Raw genomic sequence first — 19,713 nt, 5'->3', positions numbered from 1 at the left:
TGTAAAGGAGGGAGTGGGAGCACCATGGGGGTACAAAAAAGTCCCAAAATGTCTGTTGCAGGACAGTTACAATTGTGAGATTTTGTAGTCAAATTAGATCAATTTTTTTAAAATTATGTACTCAGATACGAAGAGGATTATTAAATGGTATTTTATTAAAGGTATTAAAGGTATAACCTTAAAATATTACAGGTTATACCTTATTATTTTCTACATATTTCATATAGTATTTCTCATATTTGCAGTCCTGCCCGCTTTCAGTGAGCACAGCTTCTCTTACTGGAATAATCAAAAAGCAATCTCAAGTTTAGTGTATTACAGCCTCTATATTATGACTCAGCCATTAGGCTGAGCAACATCCATCCTTGTTTTACTTTTTTTACACAACTGTCCAATGTGGCTCCTCCAAAAAGTGCACATCCCTCTTCTTCAGATTTTTTTTTTCTCCCATTGAAAATCCCCCTTCTCCAACACTCCCTGTCCCCCAACCTACACCCTCTCCCACTATATCGCGAGAGACTGATTGGGACAGCAGGCAGAGAAATATTCATATACCTGCAACAAGAGCAGTTGCAAAGCCCTTATGAATAAATGGATACCATATGATTCATCAATAAGTTTAGCATCAGCGGGGGACAGCTAGACGGAGAGGAATGAATATTAATCTGAATACTGGCAGACACACTGCCTGCTTAGCAATACAGCCAGCTAGCTGACCAGCAGCTCAAACTTGATAATTTATTAGCAGTGCTGGGTTAGCTGGTTAGCACCAGGCTAGTTCAATATACATTTGCACTTCAACTTTTTCGGATTTCACTCACGCCAGCGAACAAACTGCGTCTATTGTGCAAAAAGGTGAGTTAATTTGACATTTTGTTTCTACTGCATGAGATCGTTAGCAAACTAGCCAGCGTTTTCATGAGCTCAAGTTAACAGGCTAGCCCGAGTTAGCTTGGTGTGTTGACATTATCAGCGTGAGAGGGTATTATGACAATTTAACTTATTTCAGTCAGCTAGTTAGACGAAGCGTGTTGTTAGGCTTCGTATGGTTTCCCATATCGTTTAAATTTATTGTAACTACAACTGGTAGGCATTTAAACTTGATGTGTTTTTCTTTACAGCTAACTGCACCGGCCTCGCGTTACACACTGGCCTGAAGATGGTGAGTTATCACCGGAGCTTATGAGCATCATTTCAGCATCTTCCGCTTATGTAAATCGTCTTAACTAGTTTCATATCAATGTCTCGGTTTCGATTAGTTTTGCTTCAAATGCTCAAGAAGCTGCAGCTGTTGGATGTATGTGGCTCTTTATAATATAAATGAGGAATTAGCGCTCTGCAAGTTCTTGAGATATCAGGTGTATTGAGTCTCGTAACTCAAAGCAAAACAACGCTTTTATTAACATCCTGCATGCATGACACTTAAAACGTGTATGTTTCACATTTACACTATTGGAAGTGCTGCAAATCTTGTACTTGCATCGCTAATATTCGTGAAATACGTATTGGGAATTGTTAAAGCCAAGTTTCCTTATGTGAAACTTAAAATGCTAAATCTAGACGTAAACGTCTTATTAGATTATAAACCGCATTGTAATGTACATTTCTGCAGAATATAAATGAGAACATTTCATTTGTTTACATGACAAGAGTCACATTGTGTCAGGAGAGATTTACTGCGAAGTTATTATAGATAATTTATTCAGATAAACACCTTGTTGTTCTTTATTAATTTATGTTTTTCGAATATAAGAGTATAGAGGGTTTGCACTTACGTCACAATTTGGTCAGTTAACTCCAGTGTGTTGCCATACTGGTGATACTCGGATGTAAACAACAGCATTGATTGCAAGGTTAATGTACTACTGAATATATTGTTCTGCTAATTTGTGCTGTCTAAACCACATGTGGAAGTTGCTAAATCATATAGAGAAGGACGCAATACTTTGACAAACTGAAGTTAATAGGTGGTAAAGATATGTACAAGCAATATTAATTAAGATATTAGCCTAATATTTCACCTACCTGACCAGAAATGGTAAGAACAAATATGAATGTTGTTAAGATTCTTGCCCTGGAAATCCTGGTTCAGTTTGGCCAACCACAAACGCAGAGTTTGATTTGTTATAACTTTTAGCAGTCTATAGTACTCCAAATGTTTTTCCCAGTCTGAACGATTAGTACAGGCCAAAACATGACAATAAACAATCATTTTCAGCAGCAGAAATCAGGAAGATATGCAAGTTTTGTTCAGTTCAGTGGCGTTGTTTACATTCAGGGCTGCCAGTATGAACGACTGATGACGCGTCATGAAAACACACTATTAATTTATCTATTTTTTTCTCTTTTTTTGACATTTAGGTCACAAATCCCTACCACAGGATCCTCTCAGAGCCTTAAAACCGAAGATCACCTGAGAACTACCATCAGCTCAACCTGCTGCTCATGACATGTTTTAGTGTTACTCCCCATACAAACATTAACACATTTTGTGTAGAATGTGAACTATTTTAGAGCACCAGACGTCAAGAGAGTCAGATCATTTTCTTTAAATGGGGGAAAAGAAATATCAGTCATTTTCAGGCCACATTTTTCGGTCGGGTTTTCCAGATTCATGTCTATTGTAAAACCATAGCCTGATGAGCAGATTGCGCACCCCTCATGCGCACATACATTGCAACGATCCTGGCATCTTTGATGATCAATTGGTCTTAAATTGATCACTTATTAGTCAGTCATGAACGGCTCCCTCTTAACCCCTCCCAGCCCACGGGCTGCGGCTAATTCATCTCCCCTTCCACCCTCCCCGTCTCCATCACCTTCTCCTCCATCTCCATCACTGTTGCCCCTCTCCACAAGACCCCCACCCTTGCCTCCTCCAACTCCTGCCAGTCAGCCCTTGTCATCGTTATCTGACACACCCACACCATCTCCGTCTCCCTGCCTTAGCTGGACCGAGTTCTGTGAGCTCCACGCCCGAGTAGCCGCCGGTGACTTTGCCCGGCATTTCCGGGCCTTCTTGCAGGAGAACCCGCATTACTCCCCTGATTCGGCAGCCGCTTTCTGCCGACGCTTCACAGACAGATTCGTGAGACATTTCGAAAGCGAGCTCGAGGGGACTGGCATCGGTAGGGAAGGAACAGTGAGCTGGGTCGCCCAATCCGACGCTACGTCGCTAGAAGAGGATGCAGCATCTCCGTCCCTTCTGCCTCCGGAGGCCTCCACCCCATGCCCGCCTACTCACACGCGAGCTGCGCCTAAACCGGTCTTGACCCAGGAAGGCCGCGGTACGGAGCGATTCCAGAGCGCAGGAACATTTCAGGACTCGTATGCTCATACTCAGATTCTCCCACCGTCCTCCTCTTCGTCATGCTCTTCCTCCATGGGCGGGAATAACGGGCGGAGAGAGGAGAGGGGAATAGCGGTCAAACATAACCAACCTGGATACAAAGACCTGGAAGAAGAGGAAGACAGCTGGGTTGGGCCTGCCACCGGAGAGGAGGTGGACACGGACGTAGTAGGACGGGACAATGAGGGCGAAGGTGATACGACCTCGGAACAAGCCGATATCAGCCAAACTCCGATGTGCCCCAATCCCTCTGGCACACCAGCAAACTCTGGGTCAAAAGGCAATGGGACACCCATTGGGGGTCACTCCAAGAATAAACTAAAAAAGCGGTTCTCTTTGCGCAGCGTGGGTCGCAGCGTCAGAGGGAGCGTGCGGGGTATCTTGCACTGGCGCAGCTCCTCCAGTGACTCCCCTCAGAACTGCTCGGGTAATTCCACCCCGCTTCCTTCGAGTTACAGCTACACTACAGGCCTGCAAGATGGCAAGAGGAACTCCGGCTCGCAGGGTGTTCCCGCTTCTCTCCCTGTCTCCCTTTCCCTTCCCCTGTCTCTCCCTCACTCGTCGTCCTCTTCATTGCCCCCATCATCGTCCAGCAGCGCCACCTCCCTCTCACTCTCCGAAGCCCGTGACTGGCGAAGAAGCAACGGCGATGGGGAGAAGGAGAAATGGAGTCACCGGTTGGAGAAACTGCGACTATCCCGCTCACCGCCACCGTCTCTGTCCGCCGGAGCTCCACCTTCCTCGGCCGTGTCGCCCTCGGCGCTACCACCAAGCAGCATCGGTGCCCCAAGGAAGATGGGCAGGCTGGTACGGGAGGGAGGTGTGACCGTGTGCTCGTCTTCGGATGAGTTTGCCAGCACTCATGGTTTCCCTGGATTTTCCTTTGGACTGCTGCATCACGGCACGGACAGCACTGCGTCAGGACATCCTGCGGCCATGGGAGGAGCTGCGGGCGGAAGGGGTATGCGTTGGCACAAGTGCCGTCTGGTTCTGAAAGAACGAGATAAGGATGGAGGGGATGGAGGGCTGGAGTATTTCCTGGAGTTTTACATCCCGCCGAAGGTGAGTGAGATGATTTCTGCTCTTATGTAAATTGTGTGGAAATTTGTATTTACATACAGTACCTTATTAAAATATACTTACACATTTTATACATGCACCACCACCGTTCAGTTTGAGGTTGGTGTGATGTTTTAATGTTTTTGAAAGAAGTCTCTTACGCTCAGCAAGGCTGCATTTATTTGATCAAAAATACAGTAAAACATTAATATTGTGAAATATTATTTGGGTCATTCCATGTCAACTCAACCATTTTTGTTTATAAATTTGAATAAATAAGCTTTCCATTGATGTATGATTTGTTAGGATAGGACAATATTTGACCGAGATGCAACTATTGGAAAATTTTGAATCTGAAGGTGCAAAATATTAAGAAATTAAAGTTGTCCAAATAAAGTTGTTAGCAATGCATATTACTAATAAGAAATTAAGTTTTCCCATAAAAGAAAAATCAATGATTTTGACACATACAATGTATTTTTAGCTATTGTTACAATTATACCAGTGCTGCTTAAGGCTGGTTTTGTGGTCCAGGGTCACATATATAGTGTTGAAAGCCAACATTTTAAATGTCACAGATGTGTTTTTACTGAGTAATGCACTATTTTGTATAGGGGGGTCAAAATGACAAGTTTCACCTGAAGTTTGGAGCCAGTTTGAAGTTTGTAAAAATGACTTGAGAAAGCTGGCAGCCTCATTATTTTATTTTTACACAGAGATTGGTAGGTCTATTAGTAAAATCTGTCAACTTTAGCAGACTTTGTTTCATTATATGCCAACAGTGAGAGTTCAGAAATGGCAAAAAGCACATTTGTTTTTTTTTGTTTTTTTTTGCCTCAAGTTTCCTTTAGTTAACTTTCCTTTTGGTAGCTTAATTTTAAAAGCCCTCTTTGGTTCAGTTCCAGAGATATGGAGATCCTAATGCGGCTCAATTAGTAAATTGTTCACATTTTCAGTGGTCAAAAACCACATGTGTCACTTTGCATACAGGTGATACTTCTTTTCATCACCATACATGTTTATTTTTCTTCAGAAAAAATACTAACAATTTGGATGATTTGACACAGAATGACCCTATTATATTTTAAAAGGACCTTTTCTATTTGAATATATTTTAAAATCAGATATATTCATCCAACGGGAAAGCTGATTTTTTTTTTTTTTTTTTTTTTTTTTAGGGCAGCCATTACCCCACTTTTCAGTGTCACATGATCCTTCAAAAATCATTCTAAAGAAAAGAAATCTATGCTAAAGAAACCTATTCATTTTATCAAAGTTGAAAACATTTGTGCTGTTATTTGCAATATTTTTTGTCAGTTGTGCAATATTTTTATTGAAACAGTGATACTTTTTTTCAGGATTCTTTATTGAATAGAAAGACAAGCAGTTCAGACAAGCTGTGAGATCATTTTGTAATATTATAAATAACTTTACTGTCACTTTTGATAATTTCAGTGTATCCGTGCTGAGTAAAAGCAATAATATCTTGCAAAAAGTATTCATTTCTGACCACAAACCTTTAAAAATAAGTGTAGGTATTATATTTATTTAACTCTTACATATTTATTTCATCACTTGATGTTTTTCAACACTTCTAGTCGTCCAAGCCCAGGCTGACTGTCCCATGCTGCTCTATTGTTGATGTGAGGAGCACTACAGCTATAGAAGTGCCAGACAAAGAGAACACCTTCCTTCTACAGGTACGTCAACACACCTCTATTTTTGTCTTTAGTAGTTAGTCAAATATGCAGTGATGATGTGAGAACTTTACCCTAACTTTGCTTAAAGCTTTTACATATGTAAAAATGTACATATGTTGTTGACGTTGTCATCTGATGTCTCATTAATGGTTGTACACAAATACAACATGTTGGATGAGCTTCGCTGACAGTTGCATTTCTCACAAGATACAAAGTGGGCAAATTGCTTTTGTTAAATATCACTTTAGTGAAATGTACTAAAATATATTTCAAAACTCTTGCTTTACAAATGAAACTTTTAATTAATAAATGAAGAAACTTTCTTAATTAAAATCTTTAGTGAATATGATATATTTTATTTAAAATTGTGATTGTATGTCACTTTTGCATCCTGTGTTGCAACATCCTACTCAAAGATCCATATCATTAAAAAAATTAACATATCTGCACATTTGATCTCTGTGTTTTTCTCAGTTGGAAGGTCAGATGCAGTATGTGATCGAGACCAGAGATGCGGTTCAGATGAGAGCTTGGCTTAGTGACATCAGAAACGCTATTTGTTTGAGGTATGTTTTTGTTTTAAATCATTAAAAGAGCAACCACAATGAGTATTGAAAGGTTATATTGAGATCATTATTAGTAGTTTGCTTGCATGTACGACAATCAAAACTCATATCTGAAATGTACTCTTTGACCCTTCTCATCAGTGAGCAAGAGGATGTTGAGGGAGTGTGTGGCAGTGCTCTCACCGAGCTCAGCAGTACGCCAGAATTCAACGACCGCCTGTCTCAAGGTAAGGGTTTGGAAATGATGTCACCACGATGTGGTCAGCTGCATTCAGGACAGCGTGTGTAATGGGACAGCGTGTGCATACGTCATGTTTGCCAGTGCTAAAATCAGCTCACAAAACTCAAAATGCTTAAAGAGAGGGAAGCAATTTTGTGATTACTAAGCATTAAAAATACCAACAAAACATTTTAGCAGTGAAAATTGAATACAAGTATTTATCGGTAGCAACAGATGGTGATGTGTTTTCACTATAGTGTGCTATGGTGGAGTTGGTGGTTCTCCTCAGCTGGAGCCTCTACCTCCTGAGTTGCCACCCCGTGCGCCTCTTGATGAATCGGACAGTCGACTGCTTGGTGGCGGTGGAGCCGGTCTTGGCACACCTTTTGCTGAAACTCCTGATGCCACAGGTGATGTGCTACGCAAAACACTCACACATTTTGGTAGAGACCACGATGACATCTATGTTACCTTAAAGGAACACTCCACTTTTTTTGAAAATAGGCTCATTTTCCAACTCCCCTAGAGTTAAACAATTGAGTTTTACAGTTTTCGAATCCATTCAGCTGATCTCCGGGTCTGGCGGTAGCACTTTTAGCATAGCTTAGCATAGATCATTAAATCTGATTAGACCGTTAGCATCTCGCTCAAAAATGACCAAAGAGTTTCTATATTTTTCCTATTTAAAACTTGACTCTTCTGTAGTTACATCGTGTACAAAGACGGACACAAAAAAAAACAAAAATTGCGATTTTCTAGGTTAAAAGTTCCTTGCCGGAATGAGAGTATAGTTCCTAGCCATATCAGCCAACTTTTCAACTTTTCATTTTCCGTCAGTCGTAGTACATGATGTAACCACAGAAGAGTCAAATTTTAAATAGGAAAAATATCGTCATTATATATAGTCATTTTTGAGCCAGATGCGATTAGTCTAATCAGATTCAATGATCTATGCTAAGCTATGCTAAAAGTGCTACCGCCAGACCCAGAGATCGGCTGAATCGATTTGAAAACGGTAAAACTCAACTGTTTAACTCTAGGGGAGTTGGACAATATGTATATATATAGAAAGAAATAGAATATAGAATAGAAAATATAGAATACTGAGAAAATGATTTGCAAATAAAGCGGAATTCCCATCCCACATGTTAAACAAAATCATCACTTACATGGTAGGCTCAAAATTTTAAAAAGATATGCAAGTTTTAGCCATAGGGAAAGACATTGTTACTATTTCACTAAAGAAATAAAATAAAAGTTCACCTTATTTTCAATTTTTTTTTTTTTCTTTTTGATCTTACTGTGAATGACATCCATGCATATGTTTTCTGTTTTGTAATAGGTTTTTGACTTTGTAATTCACTTAATTAAAATAACTAGATCATCAGGAGAAATAACACACTTTTCCCTGGTGATTTTTTTTTTTTTTTTTTTTTTTTTTTTTTTTTTTTTTTTTCAATAATTCGTTGCAATCTGTTGTAACTTTTATTTAGTTGCAATTTTGAAGGGATAGTTCACAAAAGAAAAGCTCAAAAAAGAAAATTGTCATCATGTTGTTCCAAACCCATAAGACCGTTTATCTTCAGAACACAAAAAAGATATTTGTGATGAAATCTGACAGCTTTCTGACCCTTTATGACTGATGCGGAAGAGAAGAAATTGTTAAATAAAGTCATTATTTTTGTTTCTTGGCGCACAAAAAGTATTCTCATAGCTTCATAAAATTAGGGTTGAAACACAGATATCACATGGAGTGTTATATTAATGTCCTTACTCCCTTTCTGGGTCTAGAACATGTCAACTGTGTTGGATTCAGTGGTGGACAGTAATGAAGTAGTTTTACTTAAGTACTTTTTTATCTGTACTTATAAAATCTCTACATTTCAAAGCATAAGACTGTACTTTTTACTTCACTACATTTCATAAAACATATCATTACTCTTTATCCTTATCACATGGTCCGAGACGCAGAAGCGATGTCTAATTCATGAACAAACTGTTTCTTTGAACCTGTTAAATTGGTTTGCAAATCGCACCAAATGATTAATTCATGAATTGGAATGATCGGATTGCAGCTGTTCTCAAGTCAACAACTCATTGATTCAAATGATCCATTTAGAGCGAGTCTCCAGTAAACTGAATTCACAAGTAAGAACCGGGAGATCTTGTGAAAAGTAAGTTACTAATGTTGAATATTAGGATTAATTATTGTAACTGAAAATCATATTCAGGTCAAAACTGTCAGTTGTTTGTAAACTAAATCTGCTGTGAACGTGATCTATTTAAGCCCATTGAATTTTGAAAAAATCCCAGGTATTTTGAGAAGTAAATTAATTACTTAATTACTTAAATTAAATTAAGTAGCCTATATAAAATTGCTAAATAAATCTATTTATCAGTACTTTTTACTTAAGTACATAAAAAAATCAAGTACTTTTGTACTTCCACTCAAGTAAATTTTTTTTTATATTTTTATTATTCGCATATGTACTTTTACTCAAGTACTTGATTTGAGTACTTTGTCCACCACTGGTTGGATTTCATCAAAAAATATCTTAATTTGTGTTCTGAAGATGAATGAATGTCTTATTGGTTTGGAACTACATGAGGGTGAGTAAATAATGACAGTGTTTTCATTTTGAGATGACCTATCCCTCTAAGTAAATACAGGTGTTATGCAATGATATTGGGCTAACATTGTCGTCTCTGAGCAATTATTTAGTAACATTGCTTATCTTTTTTTATCTAGTATCGTCAAATTTTGCAAAATATCAAAAATTCACTATACGGACAAAAATATTGGGACATACCTCTTAATCATTGTATTTAAGTGTTTAAATCAGACCCATTACCACAGGTGTATAACATCAAGCATCTAGCCATGCAGTCTGCCGTTTACACAACATTTGTGGAAAAAAAAGGGTCATTCTGAAGAGCTCTGTGAATTTAATTGTGGTGCTGTGATAGGATGCCACCTTTGCAATACATAGGTTCGTAAAATTCCGTTCTTACTAGATGTTAATTTTCCCAGCTGTACATGGTATAATTGGAAAGTTGAAGCATTTAGAAAGAGCAGCAGCCACAAAGCTGAAGACCACATACAGTCACAGACTGGTCACTGAGTGCTGAGGCACATGGTGCGTCAAAGTCGCCAACATTCTGTTGATTCCATAGCTGAAGAGTTCCAAACTTCCACTGGCATTAATATCAGCACAAAAACTGTGCAGCGGGAGCTTCATTGAATGAGTTTCAATGGCTGAGCAGTTGCATGAAAGCCAGTACACCTAGTACAATTCCAAGCGTTGGATGGAGTGGTGTAAAACATGCTGTCACTGGGCTCTGGAGCAGTGAAAACATGTTCTTTAGACAAAATCAGGATGCGACAATTCACACTTCTCTGTTTGGCTGTCTAATGGACAAGTCTGGGTTTGGCAGACACCAGGAGAACGCTAAATGCCTGACTGCATTGTGCCAACTGTAAAGATTGGAGCAGGGATAATGGTATGGGGCTATTTTTAAGGGGTACATTTGAGATGAACAGGTACAGAGTTTGAGAGCCAGGCCTTCTTGTCCAACATCAGCACTACTGGATGAACAGACAAACAGCCATTATAGCTGCAAAGGGGGGACGAACTCCATATATTAATGTCTATGTATTTAAAATGTGATATCATTAAAGTCCTGTTGGTGTAATGGTCAGGTGCCCCAATACTTTTGTCTATATAGTGCACATGGATGCTGTCCCAGCTACTGACATTAACTCTTACCCTTATCATAGACCAAGATCTGAGATACTTTTCTGAGGTACGTTTGTTTCTTTGTATTCCACAGGGTCGTTCCTGTTCTCTGAAGGCTCTGTGTCAGAGACGGTGGAGCATCCACTGAGCGAGTGTCAGTGGTTCCACGGCACACTCTCCCGTCTTAAGGCGGCCCAGTTGGTGCTGGCAGGCGGCATGGCCAGCCACGGAGTGTTCCTTGTGCGGCAAAGTGAGACACGGCGTGGGGAGTATGTCCTCACCTTCAACTTCCAGGGCAAAGCAAAGGTACATGCGAATGGGAGTACTGTTCCAAAGTTTGAAGTCTGAAGTCTTTTTAACTTCTGTGGTGGCAAAATTGAATTTTCAGCAATACTCCATTACTCCAGATACATGATCCTTCAGAAATCATTCTAATGTCCATTTTTGGTGCTCAAGAAACATTTCTTGTTATGAGTTAAAAAACACTTGCTTGATCATTTAAACTGCTTAAAGGGGTCATCGGATGCCCATTTTGCACAAGTTGATATGATTCTTTAGGGTCTTAATGAAAAGTCTATAATACACTTTCAACTCTCAATGGTAGTGTAAAACAGCACCCTTTTACCTTGCCAAAATCAGCTCTGCAAAAATCATCTCATTCTGGTCGAGGCTGCTTTAAATGCAAATGAGCTCTGCTCGCCCCGCCCCTCTCTTCTCTCTGTGGAGTGACGAGCCTGTTTACTTTAGCCGCATTTAGCCGCTAAACTTGCTAACTAGCACATTATTAGGAAAGGCGATCGCAAAGATTCTTAAAAAAAACACTTATACTCACTTCTGCTGTAAGTAAAGCTGGATCACGAATGATTATAGACAGATATATGTAGATCGGGAGGTGCATTCCCTTCACAAACAAACGTAATCCACTGCATCTTTAGCAGCTCAGATGTCGGGAGTAAATGACGACAACTACGTTCATTATTACATCCAGCACCACAACACCTCAATCGTTCAATCGGAGATATTCTTGTCTAATTTACATCACTGCGCCGGCATCGAAACATGGAGGACTGTTACAACTGATCTTAGGTAAGACACTCATGTCAATCAGCTATCGTGGGAGCGGCCTCTGTGGATATGATGCCACGCCGACAGGCATCTGAGGACGGCTCGATTTGAAAAAGGGAATACTATTTTTACAGATTAATTAAAAACCACTGCATGAATTTTTATCATTATAGGGTAGATTTGTACATACACTGCCAACACACATTAATGTTCAAACAACATGAAAAAGTGAACTTAGCATCCGATGACCCCTTTAGTTTTTTTTAGATGGTCATACCCTTTTTCAGGATTTGATAAATAGACAGTTCAGAAGTAACAAAAGTCTTTACTGACACACTGACACTTTTATCAATTGATGTTATTGAAGTCAGTTATCATTGTCGTTAAAATCCACCGGCCCATCTTTACAATTGAATGCATCCTTTCTGAATGAAGTTGTTAATTTCAAACTTGTAAGTGGTAGTGTACATCTGATGAGGAGTATTGGTATGTTTGTCTCAGAACTACTTTAGAGAGTAAATGAGAGGTATTTACTCTTTGCCATATTTCATCTTTCATCTAGCACTTGCGACTCTCCCTGAATGAGGATGGACAGTGTCGTGTGCAGCATCTCTGGTTCCAGTCCATTTTTGACATGCTGGAGCATTTCCGTGTGCACCCCATTCCCCTGGAGTCTGGGGGTGCCTCTGATGTCACCCTCATCAGCTTTGTGGGGGCTACGAATGTCCGGCAACCAGGTATGGAAGGCTGGGCTCAACTTTAAAGCGTGAGGGTTTACAGCAGAGCATAGATTACAGGGAAACGCTGCATCATTAGATGACAGATAATTTGTGAGTGCACAGGCAGGTAAGTGATCACAGGTGCCACTCGCATCTCCCTCAGAACAGCTGAATGGGTAAAAAACAAGTATAAATGTACTTACTATATATCCAAGACTTAAAGGGATAGTTCAACCAAAAATTTAAATTCTGTATTTGATTAATCATCCTCATGTCATTCCAAACCCGTAAGACCTTCATCATCATCAGAACACAAATTAAGATATTTTTGATGAAATCCGAGAGCTTTCTGACCCTGCATAGACATCAATGCAACTGAAAATGAAACGCAACTGTTTTATGGCTCAGAAAGGTAGTGAGGACATTGTTAAAATAGTCATGTGACATCAGTGGTTGAACCATAATGTTAGGAAGCTATGAAAATACTTTTTGTGCACAAAGAAAACCAAAATAAAAACTTTTTTAAACAGTTTCTTATCTTCTGTGTCAGTCTTCGTTATTTTTGTTCTCTTTGTGCACAAAACGTATTCTCGTAGCTTTATAAAATTACGGGTGACAGTTAAAATTAGAGTCAGAAAGCTCTCGGATTTCATCAAAAATACCTTATTTGTGTTCCGAAATGAGCAAAGGTCTTACGGGTTTGGAATGACATGAGGGTCAGAGTAATTAATGACAGAATTTTTGGGTGACCTATCTTTTTAAAATGTTAAAAATACTTAATCATAGTTATATTACAGCAGCAGTGGGAGCAAACCCAATTTTCATTTTCCTTCATACTTTAAAAAAATAATGTTATTGGAATAAAACCATAATGGAAAGGTTGTCATTCTAATGTTAACATGTTTTAGTGACTGCCTCATTTCAAACAAATACAGGAAAAATAAAATGTTTATTAGGTTATTTGAACAATTGATATTTTATGCACAGAATTATACAAGGGGTTTTTAAATATAATATGTGATTAAATGTATAACAGTGTTAATTTTCTAAAGTAATAGTTGTTAGTATTTATATAACGTGACAATTTAATAATTCTGTTCTGAGTGATTTTTAAAAACTGCTCAGAAATTTCAAAGCTAATTGAAACTGATTTGAAATACAAGTATCTAGCAGCCATTTAAATTATAGAGAAAGACCTTTTTTGTAAGTTATTTGTTTAGGAATGAAACTCAGAAGATACATTATGTGAAAGTATGGTAAAATTCAATTATTATTGATACTCAAGGAGTGAAATATCACACACAAGTGAATCACTCCCATGCATAAAAATGTTAATGTGTACACAAGTCTGCACCTTAACACCATGTGTGACATAACATCCATAAACTGTAACTCAAGTTGTTTTACCATTGAATTATCTCATATATTATCATGTTTGCATTTCATGTGCATTTTGATGAGCACTGTGACAAATAATGTAATTAATCACATTATTTTAATCATTTGACAGCCCTAATAAAGACCTAAATGTTAAGTTAAACAGCTGTTTTGGGGGAGATCCTAGTGGGCCCATGAAAGGAAAAAAAATGACAAGATTTCTTAGAAGGCGTTCGTCTTCTGTCAGTTTGATTGTCTTGAAGCCTGGGAAGATTGTAGCGACGCACACGGTCTTTGGCACCGAGCTTGTGTGTGTCATGTGAGTGGGATGAATCTGGAGAGTGATCATATCTGTATTTGTGTATGTGTGTGTATTCATAAACAACATAGCCACTGCATGAGTTGTTCGCACCTGTCACAGAGATATGACTAAATGTGGGATCACCCCGTGTTTGAGATCACTTCCTGTCACGGCATGCTTTTGAAAGGACACTTTGTGCAAGCATCTGCTACGACTACTCGCGCACACATGGATTCATCGCTGCTGCCAGAGTCTGCCGTTGGCTGGCTATGCATGGCCTTGCTTTCCCTTTTTAACAATGATTGTCTCATAATTAGATTTTCGTGTGCTTGACCTGACATATTACCCCACTAAACTCTGAAACATTCCTCAGCTCACCTTACCTACTATTTCTCATCACGTTCTCCATCCTGTATCTCTTTTTCATATAAACTCTACATCTAGACTTCTTTGTCACTGCATCTAATCTCTTATTCTTCTGCTATTTTCCATTCTAACATGAATCTATGTTCTTTCCATTCTTCATTTTGAACTCTGGTCACACACTAATTCACAGAGTACCTCAGCTCCTGTCCCTCCTCTCGTCCCGCTTCAGCCTCTGGCTTTTTCCATAGTGCATATCAGAGCTCTGATTGGCTGTTTCTGTTGTTGTTTGTCGTTGGGTCATCTTCGCAGGCCGGGAAAGGGCAGGCAGCCGCCCCACAGTCTGTGATGTCATCACCACGCGCCACCCCGACTCTCCATCAACCCCCATCTCTGACTGTGTGTAAGTGAGACCAGATTCAACAGAGAGAGATAGACAGAGAAGGTCTGAAAGAAGGAAATAAAATCATGCTGGTACATGGGGGTTAGCAAATTAAACACATTAAATTATTTAAGGTACAGCACCAAAAACAGATAAAGGGATAAAGGACGCAAATGGACATGTGAAAACTAAATTATTGTACCTTAAGCAGTTACAGCTCATTTAACTTTCATAAAATGACACTACTGTTTAAAATGTTGGGGTTAACAGGGCTCTATGCTTACTTTTCTTTTCAAATCAATGATAAGAAAATCTCTCGTAAAAAATTAGCCTTTCCATGATATTTGACTCCTTAAAGTGATTTACAGGGAATTTTTGTTTTTGCCTTTGTAATGGCATTTTTCTGACTTTTATTTTCATTTCATTTTTTGTCATTTTTTTAAATATATATATATTAATATATATTAATAAGCTTTTTAAAATGTCTAATTAAAACAATAGAATGAGAACAAGTAGAATAAGAAGAATAAGTTACCAATCAAATGAAATCAGTATTAACAAATTTAATTTGTACTACAGAGGTGGAACAGAAAAACTCAAAAGTGGATTGTAGGTGTATTTTCAGACGCTTAATGAGGGTCAGAAAGGGCATGAGTGTAATTATATTCATAGATTCATTTTGAGATTAATGTTTTAAATATAAAATGTTGAATATAGAAATATTAAATAACTGAAAAAATACTAACTAAAGATACTAAGAAACTAAAACTGTCAGTAGGTGGCGGCAAGTCCCTGATTTTATTACTGAATCATTCATTCATTTGATTCTTTCAAATAGCTGCTTCATTCAGGAATAAAGCAAGTGACTCTTTATGAATGGGTAATTTATTCATTGACTCGTTTCGTTTAAAAACGCACAATCATTCATAAACAGCGTTGCCAAATCCACGGTTTTCCCTACTGTCCATACTGTTGCCGTGGGTTGTTTTTCATGTCTGTAGGTTGAAGCGACTCCAATAACGTAATGTTTAGCCTCTGGAATGCTAACTTGATCAGAGGAACCCTACTAACAAAATGTGTATTTTACCCCCAGTATGTGATTTTTACCAGGGGACCCCCCTCGAAATGCGATTGGGCTACTTTGGGCTAGTTTTGAGTAGCAATTGGGCAGGATTTGTCGTGAAAACATGGCAACCCTGTTCATAAACGAAACAATGCTGTGTTTGAATGGAGATGATCAGCGGCTTAGCTGTGACTTTGTTTACTATTAGTATTACTATAAATACTATTTTCGTCGACGTAATAGACCAAAGTCAGGCAACACTGTTTTAGTCAGACAACAGCTACGTTTCCATTACCTTTCAAATTGTGCAAATTGAAAATACGCCTAATGGAGTCAATTTCGGAAAAACTCCCATATATCGCAAAAAAGTCTTATGCTCCCAAAATTTGAAAACAGAATATTTTGCAAAACTGAAATGGAAACACTTTTTTCGCATTTACAGGTCACATGGCGTATATAAAAAGTCATTCGATCATTCTTCAATATACTATAACCTCCAATAAACACTTCATACGTAGCCACTCTCAAATATAAGGGGCTTTCCCTGCCATTAATGCTTAAACTATTTACACTGCACGTGTCTGCGGCATGTTACGGCTTCGACACTGCCACCGGAGCTGATCGCAGCCACTCTAATCAATGCACATTTCTGAAGCGACTCTCCGTGCTGCTTCTGTAGATACACGCGTACGCCTCTTTCAATTTAATATAGCCAAAATCCGTCAAAATTCCACCAAAAATCCGTTGCCATGACTTATTGCGAGAGAAAAAAATATGTTTAGTCTCATAACATGGTTAATGAACATGCCGTCATTTCGCAATACTTTTTAATAGACATTTATTAAATATCGCCAAAGTTTTGCGCAAATCTGTAATAGAAACGCGTCTAATGTAAGTCACTTAATATTAACTTCTTGTTTATTGATATGTTGTATTAAATCAGTATTAAATTTACAAACTCCCTTGATAATCATTAAAAGCTGTCACTCATCTTAGTTTATCGTGATATGACGAAGTCCCATTATAATTAACGAAGCATGTAGAAACTGTTCAGAATTTTAATAAATTTTAAAATGTAATTTAATCCTCTGATGGAAAAGCTGAATTTTCGGAATCATTACTCTAGTCTTCAGTGTCACACGATCATTCGAAAATCACTTTAATATGCAGATTTCGTATATTTCTTTGATACATAGAAAGAACAGTATTTGTTTAACAGAACAGTTTTTATGTTTTTTAAAACTATACATTTATTTAAAATTTCTGTCCACAGAGTAATAGTGTATTTCCTAGTGAAATAATATATTTCATGTCAAATATGTGGGGTGGGACTAGACTGAATCATCAAACTGGGTGTCATCACGCAAATCAGTCATTTCCAATGTATAGCACTGCTACACTTCCCCAAATTATGCAAATTTAAAAACATTTATGTTTTTTTGGGTGTTTTTACCTTTGCATAATAAGGTGAGGAAACTGTATTAGGAATGTAAATAGGCTCTATTTTAATTTCACAGCAACTGCGATAGCAGATGAAAGAGAACATTTTAAGGAATACAGGATGTGAGGAAGAGGAAGCTTGTTAGCATAAGCCAGAAAAAGAGTAGCGACAGGTCATCCGTTCACTTCAGTGCACATCTGTCTGCTTAACTTCCTCATTCACAGCTGGGTTTCAGTTGCACACATCCATCCTGAAATGTGTGTCGCGGGGTAACACATTCATTGAACGTGCTCGCTATAGCTTGCGTTAATTGTAATCTTTATTAAATGTCACACATTTGTAGACGGCGAGCTCTGTCTCCATATAAACGTGATTCAGGATGTGTCCGTACGTAACGACTGCAATCAATCGATGACTCCTTACGGCTGTTTAGTGGAGGCAGGGTGTAAACAGTCTGTGTGCAATGTGTTGACCGATTCCATTACTAGCATGTGTCATAGCTGAGATTTTCTCCTCAAAACTTTGTGTAACTTTGTGCATCTTATTGTTTTTGTTATTGTAATTCCCATCACTATACTGCTTCTCCTCTCTGTCGCTGTTCTCAGACTTGACCAGCAGACCCCGTAGTCCTCCTCAGCCACCTCCTCCCCCTCTGCCTCCCGGACGCCCTCCGCCCCCGACCCCGCCGCAGGAGCGAGGGAGCGAAACGGAGGCCGCCGGAGGAGGCGGAGCAAGCAGCGGGGCCGAAGAGTGCGAGGAACGGGAGCGGGAGCCGCCTCTCCTCCAGCTGGAAGGGGTGGAGGGCGAGGAGCGGGAAGGAGGGAGAGCGAGAGCCATCGACAACCAGTACTCCTTCTTCTGAAACGGCGAAGGCGACGAGGTGGGATAGAGGAGGAAGAGCCCTTCACAATCAGTATTTTCAGTATTGTCCAGCAGAAGAACTGACCCGTGGGTCACACGACTTGACCGAGTTGTTAACACTATTAAACATGTGCTTTCGTGGTGCGAGAGAGAGATGGAGAGAAAGAGAGAGAGACACCCAAACACATAAGCATATATGATACTGACGGTACTTTTTTTTTTTTTTTTTTAAACACTAAGTAACGGTACTACACTAAATTGGGAGGTGCATTGTGAAAATGTTGGTCAGCTTTTACTAATTCGTTCCTCCTCTGGTGCTGCTGCTGCTGCTGCATAGGAAGGTACGACAGTGTCAGCGCCGCCACTGAGCTGGTGTCGTGTTTTTAGCAACTTATTTCTTGAGTCCTTCATGTCATTGCAATGTCAAGTCATTACAGTGTCGGACTCGCATAATGATTCAGATGTCTAGTATTCTTTAACCCTTCGCACTTATACAAAAGGAGTTTCTTTTTCCCCTCAGGTGAGCGGAGATTGTTACCCACCAGCACTCTTATTATTATTACTATTATTATTATTATTATTACTGGAGCTTTTTAAGTTGTTGTCTTTTTGTTCAGCCACTGACAAACTACGAATGTCACAAAGTAATAACTTTTTATCCTGTTCATTTCAATTGTGCTGATTTTGCTCGTTCGGTAGCAGGCATTGCCTCGGGCTTCACGTCGTCCAGTTTTGCCAAACGCAAGCAAGCCTAGTTCTCTGAAGTCTGGTAGTATTACTTCTTAAGGTTAATTACTATATTAAACATCTCCATAGACTCCATTATTACCTCAGAGTCCTGATCTGTCGCCCAGCTCCTCTGCTCTCCCTCTCTTTCTCCCTCTCTGTCTTTACATCCTTCCTTTTAGCTTTACAGTCTTTGGTTCTTATTGGTGCGTTTATTTCTAAGCTAGAGTCCAGAGGAGGGAGAGAGAATGTCCTTCGTTTAAAAAAATAAATTGTTATTGAATATGAAAATGATAACTGATGATAATAATAATAATGAATTTAATAATTGTCCAAATAATAGTATTATTTTTTTTGTTTGTTTGTTTTAAAATGCCTTTATTTTTGTTGTTTACTATATGAAAACACAATATTTGTTCTCTAAAATCTGTTTTCTGTTTCTAATTTTTTGTGCCTTTTTATATCTCTTCTAATCTCACTCTGTCCCACCGCTGTCTCCTTCAAAACTATGCTTCGGTTTCCACAGATTTCAGGAAAACTTTTGAAAAGGAAAAAAAGAGATAAAGAGCCCCTTTCTTCTTGTGCCTTTTCGTGTTGTTAATTGTCATTCCCTCTTGTTTTGTGCCAGTTATTCTTGATTTTGTGCCTCAGTCAGTCTGCCATCCAGTTCAGTGCCTGCATCTGTATTTTCCTGTTCTGTTTCTCTCGTTCTGTCTCGGCTTTTTCGGTTGTTCTCTTCTTGATCCTACAGATCATTTGGTATGATTTGTTCTCTCTCTATTTG

At 38.9% G+C, this 19,713-nt stretch overlaps 1 protein-coding gene across 2 annotated transcripts; it reads left to right on the top strand.

Moving 5' to 3' along the window:
• Positions 1-488: 488 nt before the first annotated feature.
• On the top strand, positions 489-19,494 carry sh2b1 (SH2B adaptor protein 1). Of its 2 annotated transcripts, XM_051106104.1 has the most exons (11): positions 489-855; positions 1,122-1,162; positions 2,362-4,411; positions 6,007-6,108; positions 6,583-6,674; positions 6,816-6,901; positions 7,152-7,304; positions 10,726-10,937; positions 12,259-12,433; positions 14,769-14,859; positions 17,948-18,162. In XM_051106104.1, exons 3-11 carry the CDS (start codon positions 2,738-2,740, stop codon positions 17,967-17,969), a joined length of 2,607 nt encoding a protein of 868 aa, XP_050962061.1. In that variant the 5' UTR covers positions 489-855; positions 1,122-1,162; positions 2,362-2,737; the 3' UTR covers positions 17,970-18,162. The 2 variants fall into 2 exon arrangements, with proteins under 2 accessions (XP_050962061.1, XP_050962060.1); XM_051106103.1 differs by lacking the exon at positions 14,769-14,859 and having other exon boundaries at positions 17,948-19,494.
• The last annotated feature ends 219 nt before the right edge of the window (positions 19,495-19,713 follow it).

The sequence above is a fragment of the Labeo rohita genome, chromosome 3, assembly GCF_022985175.1.
Source record: "Labeo rohita strain BAU-BD-2019 chromosome 3, IGBB_LRoh.1.0, whole genome shotgun sequence".
Lineage (NCBI taxonomy): Eukaryota > Metazoa > Chordata > Actinopteri > Cypriniformes > Cyprinidae > Labeo > Labeo rohita.
This window is presented reverse-complemented; position numbering and strand designations above follow the sequence as displayed.

Excerpts from the sequence above, each read along its gene's own strand:
- sh2b1 (XM_051106103.1), top strand. The coding sequence starts at position 2,738 with ATGAACGGCTCCCTCTTAACCCCTCCCAGCCCACGGGCTGCGGCTAAT. Across the intron at positions 7,305-10,725 it reads TGAAACTCCTGATGCCACAG|GGTCGTTCCTGTTCTCTGAA; the intron begins GTGATGTGCTAC and ends TGTATTCCACAG. Across the intron at positions 10,938-12,258 it reads ACTTCCAGGGCAAAGCAAAG|CACTTGCGACTCTCCCTGAA; the intron begins GTACATGCGAAT and ends TCTTTCATCTAG.